The following is a 13,397-nucleotide window of genomic DNA, read 5'->3' as shown; positions in this document are numbered from 1 at the left end:
CATAAGATATAGCGTTATAGATATATTGGTATAGGGATCATCAACAGAATAATCCCCAAGGAGAGCAAGGATTAGATATCTATAGTCCGCAAGAAGATCCATTATACCGATTATATTACACATTATTAGTATAGTATATCCCAGCACATATATCTACTGGGCGATCATTACGCCAACCATAGTAAGGATATCCAAAAGCAGTATCAAGGATACCGTACGGTTTTGATTCCAACTATTACCATAATAGTCAAGGGGCCAAAAAGGACAATAAGATCCAGCAGCGTTGGTTTCAGCGATTAGAGGCACAGAGGGTAGTGAATCCCGAGAGTAATAATAAAGGGATAATTCAGTATTTGGGTCAAGCAGTACAGGGACAGCACAGAAACGGTTACACTTAACGGAGGAGTTTATATAGTTACGGCGGGCATACCATAGACGGGAGAAGTGTAGTGAATAGCCGGTTGTGTAGGATCAATATTTTGGTAGAATACTAGAATGATACCACCGGATAAAAATCACCAAGAAACGATCATATTCGCAATATATATATTCCAATAGTACAAGAAAGATCGGGGTCCAGGTGTCCGGAAGTCAACGATCCCAAATGCCAGGGATATAACAGTATTATGGTCAGGAGGAAGCAGGGGGTTATACAGCTGTACAGAGTAGATTTTTTAATAAGATATCGGACCAAGGGATAGTTCAGGAGATATATTATCATAAAAGCAACCAAAGAAGAAAAATCGAAGTGATGATATATGCACATAATGTAAGGGAAACCCAAATAGAGGAGGTGGCAAGAGAGATATTTTGGAATGGTAAAGAAGTATGTTGGGAGGGAATTTGAAGAAAGTTAGAAGAGGTAGAACATTGGACAGGGCAAGATATCCAGTAAGAGAGAAATACAATAAGAAGGACCAGGGAAGAATAAAACGAGAATTGATTCGATGGGGGATTGTAACGGGCCAGGTCCCGATATATGGCCCAGGCTTCGCCTGTGCGATGTGATCTATCAGTTCACCAGGATATTTACTCACCGCGGGTCGCCCCCTTTTTCTTACCCTTCTCCAAGCTTTAGATAAACTGCATGCAGGCACCGCTCAATTGAATCAATTCGGCTGTAGCCCTTCACACTACCGCTCTGATCGCGGTAATCTTAACTGGGGGAATGAGGAGTTACTTGCTCAGGGGAGGGGGAGATTGTTTTCTGGCAGGAAACTCTGCCTCTGTTAGGTTTTTCTCTTTCTCTTCTTCTTAGGAGATCGCTCGGTCTATCTTCTTTATTATTTGTCGATATCTTTTTTCTGTGAGGCTTTTGATTTAATTAACAGATCTCTTTGGTTAGTATCTGCTTGGTGGTCAGCGTTGACAGTGGGTCTCTTTAATATCGCATAGGGCATCGGGACGATGAGTTTCGTTGCAACCTTATCTAGTAATAATATCTCGTCGGGCTAGATTAATTAGTTATTGTGGCAATCGGCGAGAACCTGGAAGTAATCAAACTAATCCTGTCTGAGTATAATATTATATTGCCCCAGATCGGTGATCATTATAGAGATTTGTAACTGTCGATGTCTGTTAATATACAGCGTAAACCGGACAAAATAGGTTATCGGTGTGCCAGGGTGTTTATTATAGCCCTTTACAGGGATTGGGTTATCGAACTTCTTGACATATATACCGCTATTTATATACAACTGTACTACTAACGAGGTGTTGATATATATATATCCTTGTGCTCTAGTATCTTAAAGGGCTGAAATAGAGAATAATCGTCTATTATAAACTAGCTGTAGCTTTAGTACAAAGGCTTTCGAGATTATTAACTCAGATAAATCCAGATCTATTAGGGATATCTTAGGTCTGTCTGGTAAGGAGACTTTTACCAGACCTAGGCTTTTCCTGTATTGACGGTGGGTGCTGGGGGAGCAGGTACTTCTATGTTAGTAAGGTTAACAGCGGCAATAGGTTTAGGCTCCTTCGATAGGCGTAGCGTACGCTTCGGGTAATTCTTACTAATATAGCCTGTCTTGTTGCATTTGAAGCAATATCCCTTGGTTCTTCGCTTAAGCTGTTTGGCTATGTTGAGAGGGGAGGAGGAGGGTTATTGGTTATAGCAGAGGAGGAATAGGTTCCTGGTCGTTGGTTTCGAGATGATAATTTATTAGCGCTGGTGCTGATGTTCGGTTTTGGGTTGAGAGACTTTTGAACTTGTTTATTAGCATTTATAATCTTCAGAAGAGCAGCAGTATAGTAAGCCTTGTTAATATATTCACTGAAGGTGATATCTGGTTTAGTGGCCTTTTTAGTAAGCTTGTGTTATAGCTTTGTGTTTATCTTTCGCTGGAGTAGTTACACTCACTTGTGGTTAGGGATCTGTGCGTTATTGGCCAGATAAGTGAAATTAGTAAGGAAGATAGTAAATTTGTCAGTAGGCTTTATCTTTAGTTGTTCAAGCTTGTGCTTGGCTCTCTCTTAGCGAACAGGGTCTTTGTAGATATTCTTTAGATAATCTAGGATGTTGTCCTTGTTATCGAAGGAGGGGTTATTGTTGTTATTGTCGTCGTCGAAGATACTTAGCCCTAGAACAACTTGGTTATATATAGCGCTGTCTAGGCGGCTTGCAACGTACGTCTTATGGAGCTTCACAGTCGGAAAGTGATCCCTGTTAGCTTGCAGTTTACCTTCCATCGCAGTGCGCCAGCTGCGAAACTTTATGTCACTAGCTCTGTCAGAGAAGACAGGGGGGATTAGCAAGCTTATAGGTCTTCGAAGACTTACCCTATGAGCGTAAGCAATAACAGGATCTAGAGCGGGAGCAACGCTGTAATCAACACAGTGAACGAGAGCGAGAGCGCACACGTGGTTTAGGCTCTTCTCGAGCGCAATAGGATCGATAAGGGATTCTTTCTTCAGGCTGCTGGCTCCGGCGGAGTTTCTCTCGCAGACGGTCACGATCTTCGTTAGCTTCTTGTAGATCTTCTTGGGCATTTTGTAAATTACTTATAACTCGTCCGACCTGCTGGCGGATCTCTTCGAGAGCCTCTTGGTTAGTTGTGTGTTGATTAGTGACTTCAGCCTGGTTATTGATCAGGTGATAGAAGTGTTCAAGGTCCTCCTGGAGGTATGTCTGAAGATCTTTAGGGTTCTTGAACTTGTAGAGGCTATCTTTGTGTGATATAAAGAATGAGCCGCGGCGGTTATCTCTCTGCTTGCCCTTATTGATAGTGGCAGTGGCAGTGGCAGTGGCAGTGGCAGTGAGTACCTTTTTCGCAGTTATGGGGGTGGGAGTGATCGGTTTATCTTTGGGTTCGGATTTAGTCGTGTCGTGAGCGGAGCGATCGTCAGCGTCGTTACTAACTTCTTCGATACGAGGTTCTTTGGTTCGTGTCTTCGAGCCGCTGCTCTTAGGCTTCGTGGAATGATCAAGGACTATCTTGGTGCGTGGATTGGTCGGTTCGGTTTGATTCGGGGGTTTGATTGGATGGAATGGTCTCGAGTGGCTGAGACGTTGCGTAAGCAAAGCAAGCGTGCGTCTGTACAACCTTAGGTGTTCAGGGGGGTGGGAGTGAGAATGAGAATGGGGTGAGCTTAATACTATGTAAGGACTTAGATGCTTGGAAGGATAGCAGTAGTATTGCACGAAGGTATTGAGCTGAGAGAGAGAAGAGAAGAAGGAGAGAAGCTCTCATCACAACTATCTATATATGAGCGGCTGCCTGCGTTACGTGATCAGGCACCGAGAGAGCTTCGATCGTTACATAGATCAACATGCAAACTGAGCTTGGTCGTTTCATTTGCATAGCGTATATAATTATCATACCTAGCTACTATGGTCGGTGTATTTCTTCAAGCTGGATTTGTTACTATACAGCGATTGCAAAGGCTGCGTTTCACTTTTTGCTCGCAACTCCAAAGAGCGTGCCTTTTATAGATCGTCGAGATGGTATTTCCGGCACTTTCGTGCGTGGGTCGTGTCCCGACGACAAAACAGAAGAACTTATTAGAATGCGCCAAGGATTACTTCAGGAACAAAGATTAGATAGCTCCCTAGCTGAATCCAGAGAGTGCAATTAGCTTTCCAGAAGGGTGCCGGTATAAGTTCACCATAGAAAGGCATAGTTAGTTATGGATTCGCAGTATTAGTCGACTTTTCTACATTCGTTAAGTCGAATAGACCTCAACACCGAGAGTGCCGGTGTCTAATATCTGTTGTAGACTAAAGGAAGCTTGAATTGTTATTTCTGAGGGGATACAATAGGTTATATCTAGGACATGAAGTCCAAGAAATTAACTTAGTTCTTTGTATAGATAGCGTAGGAATTATTTCCCATGCTGCGGGTTCGTTCGTAAGCGGCAACTGCCTTATATCGCAGCATTATCTACATCTAGCAGAGCTATTTTCCGTCTTATTGGCGCCGTCATTACATCCCATTTAGTTGCTCCTCGATCTTGAGCCAAGTCGCGGGCAACAAAAGCCCAGTCAGCCAGTAATTATCACTGTTGTCTTTGCCCAGAGCCATGAACGCACGCGTTTCTAGCTGCGGGAATTTGTCGTATTGATTGCGCGTGGTGGAAGACCATAGTGCCAAGCGGGTTATTTCTTGACTGCGCCGTCTCCCCAACACGTACAACCGCGGGGCTGAAGTCGACCACTTTGAACAGATTGGCCCTTGTCCAATTGGTGAAGGGTATAAGTACGGCGTCGGGTTCACCGCACACCAGCGTTGCATCACTGCCGGACTTAAATTCCCGTTGGAGCTCGCGAAGTAAGGCCAGTACCTGAGCCTCGGTCGACTGCTCTATCAGATGGCGGCGGTTCTCCCGAGCGATAGGCCCTAGTGGTCCAGTCGCGACTTCGGAAGACAGAAATTTGAAAGCTGCAACCGCCATGTTCTGGATGTAAACCCCGGAGGCCTGAAGCAGGGGCGTGAGACGGAATCTCGTGTTGAGCGCATGAAGCACCGTCACGGGTCGTGGCTTCGGTAGGGAGGACGCCACTGCGCGCGCTGACCACGCTGTCAGCACATCACCTTCGCTGATGAAGGGCTTCTGCTCCCCGTTATCCTGAGCCGCCAGGTCGCCCCGTGCCTGGCGACATAACTCATTCACCGCCCTCTTAGGCAAGAAGATGGTGCGCGTCTCGACAACTTGATTCCACATAAGGTCCCAAGCGAATCGAAGCCCAAACATGAGCATGCTCCATCCCCTCAACTGCTTCTGTCCCACTATAAACTCCTCCTGTTCCACGGATGTATCTGTCGCTACATATAGGGCGTCCTCTCGTGCTCCGAGCATGGGTGGCACTTCGGACTCTCGGCCAGCTAGCACCAGAGACCAACCGTGCAGGAGGGCCTGCTGGCCCATTGGCCCATGACATCCATTAGTGTGTGTGGCCATAAGAGAGCCACGAGCGTCGCATCGTTGAACGAAGTTATATGGAGCGACAGTTGGGGTCCTGGTAGATGAAGTCTTCAAGCTTTTCCGGCGCATTTTCACAAGCCGCAAAAGCTCGAAAGACCTGGGGCCCAGGTTGGATGGACGGGGCTTCAGTGGCTTTCGGGAGGGACTTCGCCAGCGGGTGGTCTTCAATATTCATGTCTAGGGCTTGGTGGGTGTAGTACACAGCAGGACGTTCTGCCGTAAAGGCCCGCGGGATATGAATTTCCAGCTCTCTATTCTGCTGGCCAATCAGCAGCTATTGAGTAGTCACACATTATCAAAACAAGAGGTAACCTTTAACCGCAGCCGCCCCCCGGCCTTCCTCCAGTCGCCAATCTCCAATAGCTTTGACAGTGATGCGTACAAGTTGTCCGCATCCAGCACATCGTTGAAGCACAGCGTCCATGTGACGACAATGTCTCGCAGCGTCTTGGTGTTGTCTAGCATAAGAACGGGATAGACGTCGTCGCTCTCAGCAAAGGGAGGTGGAGTTTTTGCCAGAGACGGTCTGAGTAGGCGCAATACGGCCGCCATGTTGTCGGTGTTGAGGAGTTTTGGCTGTTGATCCAAGTTCAAAAAACGTGCCTACAACTTGGAACCCTTAACCTCCAGTCTAACTTTATACCTACTCCTATTTTGTATCGACCACTGGCAGTGGAAAGGTGGGTAATGAATGGCTGATCCCAACCCCAGCCCCTTTATGCTAGGCAGCTTCAAGTTCGTCTATCTTGAGGTCGTGCATTGCATTGTATTGCATAAAACTACAAACTTATGTCTAATAGTCCGCAAATCCCAGTGTTGTGTAATGCCAACCTTGCTTTTTTGAAATCTTCTTTTTACGAGGCAGCTGAACTGCACGCATAGATCTGTGTAACCACACCGAAAACAAGACTGGCGTCTTGTTCTCCCATGCGAGGGACTGAGCTTCGCTTGGCGAAGATGGCTTCAGTTGGCAGAAAATGTGACTCAACCCCTTCAGCGTAAATGTAAGGATTCAAGGGACATCGTCATACATTTTTTTAGAGTGTCATTGTCACAACGGGGCTCGTTGAGTTTCACATAATTTGTTCCTGTTAGTAGCATCTCGAGCTTGAGATGACAGTGTGTTCTCCACTCCCCCCACAGGATGCATGAGAAAGATTATGCCGATTCAATCAATTATTATGATAGGCGATTCCGCACCAGCCCTGTCCTACTTTGTCTGGACCCGTGGACGTAAGGGGTTTGCTGCAGGTAATCCGTTGGGTTTCCTCTAAAATGCTAGCATTTAGTCTAAATACTCTCTCTACTAATTCTAAGAAGACAATCCATTATTCTTGCCAGCTAGTAACCATCGACTGGCATTCCGATCATCATGAACACCAAGCGACAACAGAATGGCGATGTACCGTTGGTACTCCCTGTCTCAAAAGGATCATTGTCAGGCGATACTAGTAGCGAGGTGGTTCGCGACAGAGGCCATCGCGCCTGGCTACAAATTTTAGGATCATTTATGATCTTTTTCAGTTCAGTGTGAGTTTATCCCATATCTTCATTATAATGATGAACGCTAACTCGACAAAGGGGAATTACCAATTCATTCGGAGTGTACCTGTCATACTACCTAACCGAGAACACATTTAACGTCTCAACATCAACGGTTTCGTGGATCGGATCCCTTCAATCGGCACTATTTCTTGCGATAGGAATTGTTGCAGGGCCGCTGTATGATCGTGGCTTCTTCCGCACTCTCGTATACGCTGGATCATTCCTTGTTGTGCTTGGCCAAATGATGCTCAGTCTCTCGACTTCGTACTACCAGGTCTTCCTTTCGCAGGGCATCTGCATGGGTCTTGGAGCCGGAATGACTTTGGTACCTGCTTTCTGCATTCTCATTACATACTTTGACCGACACTTGGAAATGGCTACTGGCATTGCCTCCATGGGGGGGTAGCATTGGTGAGTACATCCTGATAGACTGCTGGTTCACTGGGTTACATTGCTGACACTCTTTAGGTGGAATTTTATTTCCAATCATATTCAGCCGAACCATCGGCAAAATAGGATTCCCCTGGACCACACGAGTAATAGGGTTGGTCCTTCTGGTCCCTCTACTCATTGCGGCTGCTGTCTTTCGTCCCGTCAAAACACCTCCTCGTCCTCAAGCCTTGAATCACTTCATCGACTGGAAGATGTTCAAGGAGCCCGCCTTTGTCTCTTATCTTCTTGCAATCTTCCCGTTGGTCCTCGGTTTGTGCATCCCGATTGTCTATCTGGAAAGTTATGCGTCCGTCATCGGTATCAAGAATCAAGCGCTCGTCTCATATATTTTGCCGATTTATCTGGCTGCAAACACATGCGGATGCTTTGGGATAAATGTATTCGCCAAATGGCTTGGTCCCATCAATTCGATGGCAATCTCTATCAGCCTTAGCGGCGTGATGGTCTTTATTCTGCTCGAAGTGACTACCGAAGGCGGTTTGATTATCATGGTGTTTATTCTTGGTTTTCTCGCCGCTGCTCCAGTCTCCCTACAGCCGGCATTTCTTGTGAAGATTTCTCCAGACCCCCGAGTTATCGGCTCGCGCATAGGGTGTGGTTACCTAGCTTCCACTCTCGGTAACCTTGTTGGGCCTCCGATTGCAGGCGCTATCCTTGATCGCTATGGATATGATGCGACTTGGATATTTTCGGCTTGCATGTATCTTACAGCTGCGTCTCTTTTCCTGATTTGTCGGGGGCTCCTCACTCGTTGGAAACTTTTCGTGGCAACATAGACTTTTACGAGCCCATTATAACTACCTGATGGCCACGCTGGTAGGAAGCTCAAGTTTAGAGATGAATAACGAAATTAAATGTGAAGTACCCTTATGACGATATGCTTAATGAGACCGAGGCTCAATAATATCTCCCCGTAGCATTAGGTCTAGTCTATCAGACACTCCAGGAGAAGCTAGCCTTCGGAGTTACATTCATCAGACACCACAGTTAACCTTGGGCTCTGTATATCCGAAGAGTGGGTCGACAGTATCAATGTAAGTTATGTTCATCCTCATCCTATACTTTTTTCTTTAGATACTCGGACTAACTATTCTGGCAGTGTGTGGATTGTAAACTGGTGTAGCTCAAGTATTTGTTATAATTTTTGCTTATTCTATAGGCGATGGAGCTGACAGGAGCATGAAGTATGTCCAGATTGGTATAACTCCACACGCGAGATAATAGTCCCGACACTCCCAGTGATTTATACGGTTATGTAATTCATTTTTATGATTGTTTTAATACCTTAATCCTCTAGAGTTATAGTGAAAAGAGAAAGGGAGCAAGTATTTTGTCGTACAGAACAAGCGTAGTGGTGGTTTTATCTTTCTTCACAGGCCCGCCCACGTTCGCCTTCTATATTAGAAATAGCTAAATTAAAGATATAGTATATAGTGAATCTGGATTTATTTTTGTCACGGGATTTGAAGTATACGATACCCCAGACTCTCGAGGCCGATTCATAGACGAATCCCCTTTGAGTCACCTAAATATATTCCGGCCCGTCCCCGGGGGGGGGACCCGCAAATAAAAGTCTTGGCAAGGGGGGGGGGGACGAGTAAATACGTCCCCCCCCCCTAACTAGGTCACCCCTTTATATTTTTCGATCGGGCTTTTTAGAAGTTTGATTAGAATCATCTAAACTACCCTCCTATTAGGTTGAATAGGATGATTTCTAGTCAGAAGGGTAAAACCCTAAGGGGTCTGATTTTGGTAGGTGATTTTTTGATGGGGTATGCCAAGACCAGGACCGACGGGTAGTCTATACCCTTTTCGGCCAGCTTTCTAAGCCTAGGGTTTCTGCCTTAGCTATAAGGTATTCTAGGGTTTTAGGGTCGAGAGTAGGGTTGCTGCTTATTGGCTAACTACTAGAGCTAACTGAATCTGGTTTGTACTACTAGGTAGATAAGCTTAGTTAGTAGGGGTCTAGAAGGCTATGATTATATAAGCAGGATCTAGAGAGGTAGAAAATAGTATAGAAGAGGTCTAGAAATTTTTAGTCTGCTGACTAGTATCAATTTATATAGGGTGATAGAGGGGATTTTGACGATTAGATTAATACTAGTATGAGCGAGGTAAGCCTAGTAGTTAGTGAGATATTAGTAAATAAATGTTTCTATTATAGATATTACTGGGGGTTACTGTGGCCAGTTGTTGTATAATACCTTATAGTATATATACCTATACCTGGGAATATTAAGTATAAGCTTTTATATTATAGTCTTTTTAGGCTAGTAGAAATAATATATAATAAGGGGAGATACTAGGGCTAGGCATCGCCAGAACCCACTATAACCCGGACCCAACCCAACCCAACCCAACCCAAAATGGGTTTTGGGTCGGTATCTCCAACCCAAAATGGGTTATGGCGATGCCTATACTTACTGTAGCCGTACCTATGCCTATACCTAAATAAGCAAACTGTGCCTGTGCCCTTAGCAGCCTATTTATAGTAAGTGATTCCTAATAAGAATCAGCCAAGCAGAAGCTATCTCCTACAGGGCCCTTAGACAGTCTGTACCCTAAAGACCCCAAAAATAATACAGAGCCAGGTCAGATATCTGATCTAGATAAAAATCTATACTTTACGGTAAATAATACTCTAGAGTAGGCTAAAGATTCTAGTACTACTGAAGATAAGCTAGTCCTGTCTTATCTGTCTGCTCTACTAACTATATACTCTTCCCTAGAATATTCTTATATTTAAATAATACAGAGTTTTAATATCCTGGTATGTTATCCGTTAATAGCTATAATTATACTATTACCGTCCTAGAAGTAAATAGCTATCAGAATAAGTATAAGACCTGCCGCAGCAGTATACAAGCAGTAACTCTACTTAGGTCAAAACACCTATAACTACCAAGATAAGAACACCACCCTCTATAATATAAAATAACTATATCAAAAGAGAAGGAAACAGAGACCCTTAATCATACCGTTTTCTGATATATTGGTCTTTTCTATTCTTATTTTATCGTATTGCCCTGGTGCTATCTAGGGCCTATACGGAAGTGCTCTTTTTATAGTCAAATCTAATTCTGGTCTTAAACCGGCATATTTCTTTACTTTCGTTCCCGACCCTAGCCTAATACTATCTAGACCCTATACAGAGGTTATTCTAGAGAAACCAAGGTATACGTTAGATAAGAACGCCTTGCTAGTATAACTAAAGAAAAAAGAGGTAATATCATAGCCTAAGATCATGACTTACTTCCCAGGCCGAAATATATCATCCCTTTAAGTCTATTATTTAACTAAATTATGCCATAAGGCCAGCTCTCGGTCTAGAAAACTAAGGCAATACAGATAAGAGAGGCTATTATTTATAATTAAAACCTGCCAACCCAGCTTGATTGGGGGTTAATATCAGCGGATCACGGGTTCTGGCAGAGGTTTTTCCGATAATTTATCCTCGCTAAAGTAAGTATGTTATGGCAAAATATTTTCTATTCTCTACCCTTAGAGAAGCAAACTAGACTCAGGAATATTTTTTAAAAGATAAATAAGCTGGCTATAGCTACTGAATTCTATACTTTAGATTAAACAGAAGGGAAAGTATAGTCCCCCTTAGAACCAGATCGTGAAGTATTTTCTAGGAAGGATAAAGGTTACTCTTTAGGTTTGCTATAGCACGAAGCTCAAGGACCGAGGAACTAGAAGTCACAGGCGACGCTAGAGTCAAAGTATTATATATCCTGTAGCTGCGCTTGCTTAACACAGCTATGAATATTATCCTATAATACTCTAACTAAGATCTAGTTAAGATCTAGTTAAGATCTAGCTAAGATCTAGCCAAGATCTAGCTAAGATCTAGTTAAGATCTAGTTAAGGTATAACTAAAGATAAATATACTATAACCAAGGATAACTTTACCTAAAATAGGTAAATAATCCTAGAACCCCAAGGTCGCCTAAACCTATACTAAAATAGTTCTAATCGCCTAAACCTACTCTCTAAATTAGAGAGGTATAGGTAGTAAAATAAATAAGGTCCTATTATAAAAATACTATTAGATATAAATAAGACCCTCTTAGCCAGATATAATAAACAATACAATCAGAAGATAATACAAAAAATCAACACAGCAATCAGAATCATCTATAATCAAGCAATCAGATCCTTAATCTTATTGATTACTCAGTAATCAGCTATCTATAATTATTCCTCTTTTATCTATATTCCCCTAAGCCTAGTAAGACCTTAACAGTCTTATAACAGCTAACTCTCTCCCGCTCAAAATAGGACCGGATAATTGAAGAGCTTCGGGAATCCCTTAACTTTTGTTGTATAAATCTAAATTATTATTATTTATCAACATCTTGATCCTAAACTGTCAGACTACCTTGAAGCTATTACTCTTGGTTACCTCTAGAAGATCAATAAGTAGCCAAGGAAAAAGGGGCTAAGTATTTCCGGTATAGCTATACATACAGATCTTAATCAAGCCCAGTAATGGAGTATAACAGTTAACTTGGCCATTAACCCTATAGTGGTGTTCCAAAAGTTTGAAACACCCCTATTATTCTGCTACTTTTTTCTGCCGCACCAAAACCTCGTAATCCTGTGTAAAATAAAAACCTTATATATTATAATTGCTAATAACTAGTATACTAGCCATCGTTTTCAATAACTTGCTGTACACGGTATGGCATAGTAATAGCCAAATTCTCTAGGATATCTATATCAATCATAGACCATACTGTCTGCGCTATACCTATAATAAACTAGATAGTATCCTCATTATTTGGCATACCCCTAATTTCAGGGTGTAATTTATATACTTTCCCCTTCAGTAACAGCTATAAATTTTTAATTAGACTTAGATCTGGTAAATATGGAGGCTATTTTATAAGCTTATAGTCCTGATCAGCCACCTAATCGTGTACAACGTATGCTGTATAAACTAAAGCATTATCTTGTTGAAAAATAGCACCTTCAACTCCATCCAACAAAGTTGGAAGTATACGCTGATATAATTCCAAGATAACAAACCGATTAACCCCTCTATTAGGAGAATTTAGATCTCCAAAGAGTAGAATAAGTCCTGATCGATGACCTGATCCTAAGAACGCAGCCCAAAATATTTGCTTTATACTCTTATGGCATAAGACTTCTTAGACATCTCGCTCTGCTATTTGGCGGCTTGGTGGTGTAAAAGTCCACTCTCGGCGTCCTCCTTTTCCTCTTTTAATCGTTGTTTCATCCGACCAAAAGATCTTTTTCTATTTTTCAGCATTATAATCTTAGATACGATTTGCCTAAGCTAGTCGTTGGCGAGCCTGTTGGGCGGTTAACTTAGGACGTTGAAGTCAGAGCCATTTCTGTTTATTCTTATACTGAAGAAGTCGCTAAAGAGTTGCTCAGCTATATTTAAAGTCAACTATTGCTAGTAATGCATTATATTTGACTTGTAGGTTCTCTAAAATTACTGTAAGTATCTTTAATCGGTCTGTTTTATCCAACTTTTTTGGTGTACCAGAACGAGGTAATGCAGCCTGAGTTGGGCCTTGTTTTGCTGCCTGAGTAATTGTTGTTTTTATAGTTCTAATTGGAATATAAGGATATCGTTTCTGGATCTCAGCGTATGACTATCCAATAGCTTTTAATTCAACTAATCGAATACGTTTATATAGTGCTAACTGACAGCGGTGTGAGTGTTGTACAATATTTAAATACTGTGACGGTGTATTATATTGATTTTATACTGTTTACAGTGCAGTAAGACGAATTAGTGGTATTCTAAAGGCCTAAATAGCTCAGTATAACATATAGAATGTATATAATATGCTGTATACAATATACATTACAAAGTAGAATAGGGGGCGGTGTACTAATCTAGTAGGCAGTAGAAAAAGGCGGTCGCACAGGGTATTTTAAACTTTTGGAACAGGACTGTATATATTGTTGGTAGATTTCCCGGAGACTATCAGTGT

At 42.7% G+C, this 13,397-nt stretch overlaps 5 protein-coding genes across 5 annotated transcripts; 1 reads left to right on the top strand and 4 right to left on the bottom strand.

Annotated features, from left to right (window-relative positions):
- Nucleotides 1-2,475: 2,475 nt before the first annotated feature.
- On the bottom strand, nucleotides 2,476-2,991 carry N7481_008610 (uncharacterized protein; the record flags this gene model as incomplete). The annotated part of the gene is made up of 1 exon (XM_057267829.1): nucleotides 2,476-2,991. The coding sequence occupies one exon, from the start codon at nucleotides 2,989-2,991 to the stop codon at nucleotides 2,476-2,478; it is 516 nt and encodes a 171-aa protein (XP_057118506.1).
- A 1,506-nt stretch (nucleotides 2,992-4,497) lies between these two features.
- Nucleotides 4,498-5,367, bottom strand: N7481_008609 (uncharacterized protein; the record flags this gene model as incomplete). The annotated part of the gene is made up of 1 exon (XM_057267828.1): nucleotides 4,498-5,367. The coding sequence occupies one exon, from the start codon at nucleotides 5,365-5,367 to the stop codon at nucleotides 4,498-4,500; it is 870 nt and encodes a 289-aa protein (XP_057118505.1).
- Nucleotides 5,368-5,434: 67 nt separating this feature from the next.
- On the bottom strand, nucleotides 5,435-5,976 carry N7481_008608 (uncharacterized protein; the record flags this gene model as incomplete). The annotated part of the gene is given in 2 exon segments (XM_057267827.1): nucleotides 5,435-5,698; nucleotides 5,716-5,976. 2 exon segments carry the CDS (start codon nucleotides 5,974-5,976, stop codon nucleotides 5,435-5,437), a joined length of 525 nt encoding a protein of 174 aa, XP_057118504.1.
- Nucleotides 5,977-6,796: 820 nt separating this feature from the next.
- Nucleotides 6,797-8,198, top strand: N7481_008607 (major facilitator superfamily domain-containing protein; the record flags this gene model as incomplete). The annotated part of the gene is made up of 3 exons (XM_057267826.1): nucleotides 6,797-6,954; nucleotides 7,006-7,371; nucleotides 7,466-8,198. 3 exons carry the CDS (start codon nucleotides 6,797-6,799, stop codon nucleotides 8,196-8,198), a joined length of 1,257 nt encoding a protein of 418 aa, XP_057118503.1.
- Nucleotides 8,199-12,824: 4,626 nt separating this feature from the next.
- N7481_008606 (uncharacterized protein) lies at nucleotides 12,825-13,268 on the bottom strand (the record flags this gene model as incomplete). The annotated part of the gene is made up of 2 exons (XM_057267825.1): nucleotides 12,825-13,052; nucleotides 13,260-13,268. 2 exons carry the CDS (start codon nucleotides 13,266-13,268, stop codon nucleotides 12,825-12,827), a joined length of 237 nt encoding a protein of 78 aa, XP_057118502.1.
- Between the last annotated feature and the right edge of the window lie 129 nt (nucleotides 13,269-13,397).

This window comes from Penicillium waksmanii, assembly GCF_028829765.1.
Source record: "Penicillium waksmanii strain IBT 27052 chromosome Unknown utg000008l:1.0-5622682.0:1.0-5626561.0, whole genome shotgun sequence".
Taxonomy (NCBI): Eukaryota; Fungi; Ascomycota; class Eurotiomycetes; order Eurotiales; family Aspergillaceae; genus Penicillium; species Penicillium waksmanii.
The sequence above is the reverse complement of the archived record's forward strand: the minus strand, read 5'-3'. Positions and strand labels throughout refer to the sequence as shown.